Source organism: Nerophis lumbriciformis, linkage group LG04, assembly GCF_033978685.3.
Source record: "Nerophis lumbriciformis linkage group LG04, RoL_Nlum_v2.1, whole genome shotgun sequence".
Lineage (NCBI taxonomy): Eukaryota > Metazoa > Chordata > Actinopteri > Syngnathiformes > Syngnathidae > Nerophis > Nerophis lumbriciformis.
In genome coordinates, this window is record NC_084551.2 from 21,670,527 (window position 1) to 21,677,500 (window position 6,974).

The window sequence follows — 6,974 nt, forward strand, 5'->3', positions numbered from 1 at the left end:
TTTAGATTTTTTTAAATCTTGTTTACATTTAATTTTTCAGTGTTTTCCATTGTTGTGTTGAACTTTTTGCGTAAAGAAGCACATATAAAACTTTACCGCAAACGTAACAAAATTCCTTCTGGACTTCTGGTAGCTCTCGTGGCGAGAATCATTAATACCCAGTTGCAACGCAGAAGATCGTGGGCTCAATCCCAGCTCATATATGAAAATGTAGTAAGGTTTATAGTTTATGTTTACATTTTGTTAAAATTGTTTAATATGCTAAACTTCAGCATATCAATAAAAAAGTGGACTGTTACAAAGTAATGCTGATTGTCAAAGATGTTAGATGATATAACATGTGATAGTTCTCCTCAATGAAAGCTTTTGTTTTTCTGGAAATTCATCGTGTTGCTCAAGATAATATTATTTATAAGGTGCTGGGATACCCATGATTTTAGCCTTTCAAAGCTCCTCTTGGACCGCCAATTTTTTTCCTCAAATCCTAGTTGCGGCCCTGGTCGCACTACGATGTAGGGATTGTGGATTCTGAGCCGAAGATGTCGTTGTGGCTTGTGCAGCTCTTTGAGACATTTGTGATTAAGGGCTATATAAGTAAACTTTGATTGATTGATATTGGAATATTGCGGATCACTACATGCAATATACGTATCTGCTTTAACTTGGGATCATACAGGTTGTTTGAATGCAGTCATTTCTTGGATTTTATAAGACGTGATTTTTATTTTATTTTATAAAATTGTTTGTATTCTCGCTAACACTACATTTGTTCTACAAATAAAGGCCTATATTTGTCTGCACCGTAGCTGCTCTAACAGAACATACTAAACCAAGAAATGATCACACAGCCCTTATCAACAGTAAAGCATGTGACCATGTGATAAACGAAATGGCCTTGCTATTTGATTTATCCTCTACATGTATGTAAAAACACATCATGCTTTTATCCTGATATAATAGGATGATGTGGGTAAGGATTGAGCTCAGAGAGCCTCCAGGCCATTGTTCTGTGATTGGGCTCAAATGAGACCTTTTGATATAGACGCCAAGGACAGAACAGGATTGACCCAGTGATGGGCAAGAGTCATGTCACACACTACATTAAAGACACTACATCGAAAGCCATGGTGTATCATACATTTTTCTGACAATGTTATATTGGCAACATGCTGAGAAAAAGGGCAGTTTGTAAGAGATCATGCATTCAGAGATGCTGTGAGGCATGCCGCTGTCCTGTATTTGATCAGGAAATGTGCAAATACCAAAAATTTTACTTATTCAATGTTTATACTTGGAATCATACAGAAATTACATTCATAACACAAATTAGTCGGTAGATTATTATACAGGTTTTTTTATTTTTGATCATGACAAAAGATTTTATTTTTCCAAGGCGAGGTGTAACAGAAAATAATTGAAAGCACTGACCTAAGCCAATTAGTGACCTAGCCCCTCAAATTAGGCACACACACACACAAAGACTGTACTGTATATACAACCACTGATACATAATATGGACAAACATCCCGATTCAACACTATGGTAAACAAATAAGATGATGTATGTTCTCTGTGGTCTTTTGTATACTCGTTACAGGCAGCTTGTGTGCCAGTGATGCTAAGTAATGGCTGGGAGCTGCCCTTCTCCGAAATCATTGACTGGAACACCGCAGCTGTGATTGGTGATGAAAGGCTTCTTCTTCAGGTAAAAATGAATACTGTTAAAACTTTTAAGAAACAAAGAATTACAACGCACTGTTTTGATTATTTATAATATTGTTTTATGGCTTGTGTTTATAAGGCCAGATTGGATTAGGATTGGCACCACAGTTTATCAGTTGTGTGTAGCATTGATAAAACCTAGAGGAAGGGTGTCAAACTTGTTTTAATTACAGGTGGTTGCCCTCAGTAAGCCAATTATATGTGTAAAACCACAAAAACAACAATAAATTGATAGATAACTAGTTCAGAAATCACAGTAAAATAGTTCCAAGTAGATGTAAAACAATTGTTGTATATTTCATTTTATTTAGGGTTTGCTTGTTATGTCTTGTTGCATTAATTTATACTGAGTACATTAAGTTACAGATTTGGAAAATGTGTATTATAAGTAAGAGTTCATTTGCAATTAGCATAAAAATATGAAAAAAGAAAATGTCTTATTACAGCATTGTTATTATTATAGCAAGGAGCTTCCTGTTTCCCTACTTGATCATGGAGAGGTTAATCAACATGTCTGTTTGCTTGTGTCACAGATTCCATCAACAGTTCGCTCCATCCACCAGGATAATATTCTATCTTTAAGACAGCAAACCCAATTCCTGTGGGAGGCCTACTTCAACTCTGTAGAGAAAATAGTTCTGACCACACTGGAGGTACGATATCCATTCATTTGTGCAGACTAGAATTTTAGGGTTAAATTAGTTTCTATAAGACATTATTTCATTTAAATTATAGTGGGCTTAAACGTTTGTGTGACTTTGGTAGAGACCTGAAGTTTCATCTGAAAGTGGTACACATCCGTTCTGGTCAATACTGCTGTCATGTTTCTTCCTTAGGCAGTCAGTCATGACATTTGTTTGTTCCAATCAGAGTTCATTTAGTTGACGGTTTCTGGTGAATATTGATCATGTTGCTCTTGAGCTCAAGTTACCTGATCTTTAAGAGAGGTTTCGTTAGCTATAAAATGGAATTTGCTATTAAGTACACACTACCGCACATTGTTTTGCTTTCTGTTTATTATACACTTATTTAAATAATTTTCAGTTGTTTACATTTTAGGGTTGTAATGCGGTGGTTTAGGCTAGCATGTAGGTCACACGGTCATATCTGGGTTGGAACCCCCAGTTGGACATCTCTGTGTGGAGTTGCATGTTCTCCCCGGGACAGCAGTTGCCTTTGTGTGTGTACAGTTCAAGTGCCTTTTAATGTCTCAACTCCAATTTCATGTGACTAAATATATCAAGGTAAACAACAGGGATCGACCGATTATCATTCGGGCTAATTATCGCCGCCAATATTTGGCACTTTGACATATATCGGCAACTACCTTTTTTTATCGTTATCGTTTTTACGTCAATCGTGAGCTACCAGTCAATCGTGGAGGGTGTGTCAGTCGATCGCCAGCCAGGCATTACAAAAATAGTCCTAAAAATTAGCCATCATGGGGGGATAATGCCTACTGCCAGCCCACAATGCTAATAAGTTGATGATGGGCGGAGAAAACTTACTTGCCGTTTGATTTAAGAACTTAGCCATTTTTTTGCCACTTTTATCTGCCTATGTGTCCATTTTTACTCAATGTTTTTGTTTTTCATTACATTTAAATGATACTCCGAGCTTGTCTGTGTCATGTGGCTTTTTAGTAAAATGTGGTACCTCATAATAGAAAATGACACCTCACATCCACAAATAGAGATACACCAAGGAGAAACAACAAAAGGCCATTTAAAAGAAGTGACTGCAATATTCTTAAATCGCTATAAAATACATGACAGCAAAAATCCTTCATTTGCATTTTCTTTTGCGTAATGGACACAAAAAGGCTGATTTCTTCCTGATATGTCTCTGACAAGCCATAGTGCTCAAACTGAAAACAGAGTTTTCCAAATGTAACATTCAATTTTTACAGATTATCCAGGACCGGGTGTTGCAGCAGACCTCGAGGAGTAACCTAATGTGGAACAGTCTGCCTGGTGGTCTTTTCGCCTTGCCTCAGTACTCCACATACCTTGGAGACTTCCCCTTCTACTACGCTAAGCTTGGTCAGTACATTATTGATGCACCCTGTGTGTTATAAATCACATAAATGATTTTTCAGTCATGACACAAGGCTGGAACAGCTGGTGTGTGGCAGCTGTTGAATTTGAGAATATATGGCAGAGCCACGATTTATGCACTGAGCTTTTAATAATTTAACTTCACTGATGAGGTCTCCTCTAATACAAGTATGTTTTGTTAATATCTACTGTTAATTTACTAGCATGACTTTAGAAAATGGATGAATGGATGGACTTTAAACAACACCATTAGACCGTTACTATGCCAACTCAAAATACACTGAAGTGAATTTGATTATTTGTATTTCCCCTTGGTTGCATGTACACCATTTTGCAGGTATCAAGCCATACCCAAAGTTTACAGCTGTCATTCACGTGGTGACACCACTGGTCTCGCAGTCCCAGCCGGTCATGAAGCTGCTAGTGGCTGTAGCCAAATCACAGTACTGTGCACAGGTGAGGCAAATCATTTAGGTTTTCTTGTCTATCGTGCCATTTTATTTCCGTAATATAACTGAAAGACATCAATGTGTGATGGCTACATAAATCGGAATTCGCCTTTCAGCCTTAACGAGTTCCCCCCAAGGATTCATATCTGTGTTTTATAATGTGTAATTTTAGGAAGAAGTGGAGCTTTACTACAGGATGATCTTTGGCAGTCTATTATATATTATGGAAACGACTACCCTCAGAGCTAGTATGGCTGTCAAATGTACTATTCCTTACATTATTCAATTTGGCACACTTACCTAAACATTATTTACCTTAAGCGTGATAGAGGTGTTTTCATGTATTTTGACATTTTGTGCCTTTCATGGCAAAAAGGTTGTTTTTTTTTTAACTTGTCTTTATGTCTATTCTATTGGGGGGGGGTTTTGCGCCTGAAGGTAGTGTGAAATTGATCTGAATTATAATCATTATCTTCCACATAATTTATGTAGATAGCTATTTTTGATCAAATCCATCAAAAGGAATGTCAAGGATGTCTTCTTATATGGAATATCGTTAAACTATCTCTCTTTTTTTTTTTGCAGGTGATAGTTGTGTGGAATTGTGACAGATCTCTTCCCACCAAGCACCGCTGGCCTGTCACTTCAGTTCCTGTCCTTGTAATAGAAGGGGAAAGCAAGGTAAAAGCCTTATTCCGATCCTTCTCTCATTAGGTATTATCATTACTGCAGCATTTTATATCGTGTATCCGTTGGAGAGCTAAAATGTCAAACTACATGCACTATTTGTGCTGTCTTTTTTTCATCCTATTTTTAAAGGGAACCTATTATGCAAAACCAACGTTTCTTAATTATTGGTACCTGTTTTTGTGTATTTGGGATCTGCACAAGTCCCAAAAATGTGGAATTAAACCATGGAGGTGTAGCGGTTGAGTACTCTCTTTCGGCTGTGTTGGGATTTTCCTATTGTTCCACCCAGGTCGTTGGCCAGGGAAATGACCGTGATAACTCCCAAGCAATAAGCCAGGGCTATCACCCTGATAGCCAGCACTGCTCTTGAGGTCGTCAGAAAGTGAAGTTTACTAACGTACACATGGCCCAGCCACACCGGCTGGCCTACGTTACAGAGGCATGGCGAAGATATCTATAGAACAATCTAGCCTTCCTTCATACTTCCTCCAAATGAGCCGTTTGTAATTTGTCCCTATTGTGACGTTTTTCCCAACTGAGAGGTCAGTGGATATTTTCATATATAGTAAAATTTTACCCAAAGTGCTTTGCACGAATACGCCATTGTAGTCCGTTGCTGTAGTCAATACGTTTCTTCTCTTTCTCCATCCCCTTCTAATGGGGCAGACTGTCTCGTACATGCACATGAATCCTCCTCTGTTGCCATTTCGAATACAAATTAGTGTATAGGTCTAACTTGTCTGTCAGTAGACTCGATATGGAAGCGCTAAAAACTACAAATTGGCTGACGGGGAGAAGACGCTGTTGAAGTGGAGCCACGTAAACAAGACCACCCACAAAACAGTGCATCCTGAAGAGACGGGCAGAAAGCAGCTTAAAGATGGTCTGTAAAATAAAATCTATGCAAAATTTGAACAAAGAACAACCATTACATGTTATGTAGATCACAAGTGACTTTAAAGTAACTTGCTCAACCTGAAATATTATTTTTTTTTATGTTTAAATGCAAAAATAGTGTTTTCCCTAATATTTCATGCAACAATGTTACAAACTTCCAATTCAGAAACAATTAAGTTCTGTAGTTTTTTCCATGCACTAAATTGGTCTGATTACTCAAATATTTAGTTTTTTTGTATTTTCACACCTACATGTGAAGTCCCACTGTCCATGCACACTCTCCATTGGTCATGCTCTGTTTACCTCCCGTGAACTGTGGGGCGCATATTTCCTTTTAGCACAGATTAAAATATTGCTTTTCTGGTTGACCATGACGTCACAAAAAAACATCTTAGCTCTGTTGTATCTGATGTCAGCTGTAATATTGGCACATATTACGAATATTACGTCTAATGGCTATGCTGATGTTAAATAGCAATAATCAATCAATAAATTATCATAGATTACACCACAAAAACAATCAAGAAGGTCTCGGCGCAAATGCAGGTCCGAAGCAAAGAAAGACTGGCGAAAAATAATTATTTCAAAAGGACTTTTCAGACTGAGAATCATGGAAAAAAACGTTCAAATGTCTCGGAGTTCATTCAAAAGGCTCTGTGGATTGATAGGAGTTTTAAATCCGAAGGAAAAGACTGTTTGTGCCCCAATACTGCTCCAGGGGGTTGGTGGGTTGTTAATGCTGTAGACAAGCTCCCCAGTTTTGTGGAATACAGAGTTGTTGCTAATCAGTTTGGAGTACACAAATGCAGCGTGAAGAGGTTTGTGTACGTGTTATGTAGACCACAAGGAAGTGTTTTAAATGTAGAAAAAAATCATAATATGACCCCTTTACTGCGCTTTATAATCCAGAGCGCCTTTATATGAAAATAGACATGAACAGACCCGCTCATCGGCAATGCGCCTTATAATCCGGTGCGCCCTATGGTCAGAAAAATACGGTATCTATACACATATACATACATACATATACACACACATAAATACATACATACATATTCAGTACAGGCCAAAAGTTTGGACACACCTTCTCCTCATTCAATGCGTTTTCTTTATTTTCATGACTATTTACATTGTAGATTGTCACTGAAGGCATCAAAACT

General features: G+C 37.7%; 1 protein-coding gene across 1 annotated transcript in view; it reads left to right on the top strand.

Moving 5' to 3' along the window:
- The window catches only part of LOC133597741 (exostosin-1-like), a 49,421-nt gene that overhangs the window by 33,980 nt on the left and 8,467 nt on the right, over positions 1-6,974 (top strand). The window contains exons 3-7 of the mRNA XM_061950723.1: positions 1,597-1,704; positions 2,255-2,374; positions 3,631-3,763; positions 4,116-4,234; positions 4,813-4,908. Coding sequence (XP_061806707.1) covers positions 1,597-1,704; positions 2,255-2,374; positions 3,631-3,763; positions 4,116-4,234; positions 4,813-4,908 — 576 coding nt within the window. The remainder of the gene's footprint in view (positions 1-1,596; positions 1,705-2,254; positions 2,375-3,630; positions 3,764-4,115; positions 4,235-4,812; positions 4,909-6,974) is intronic.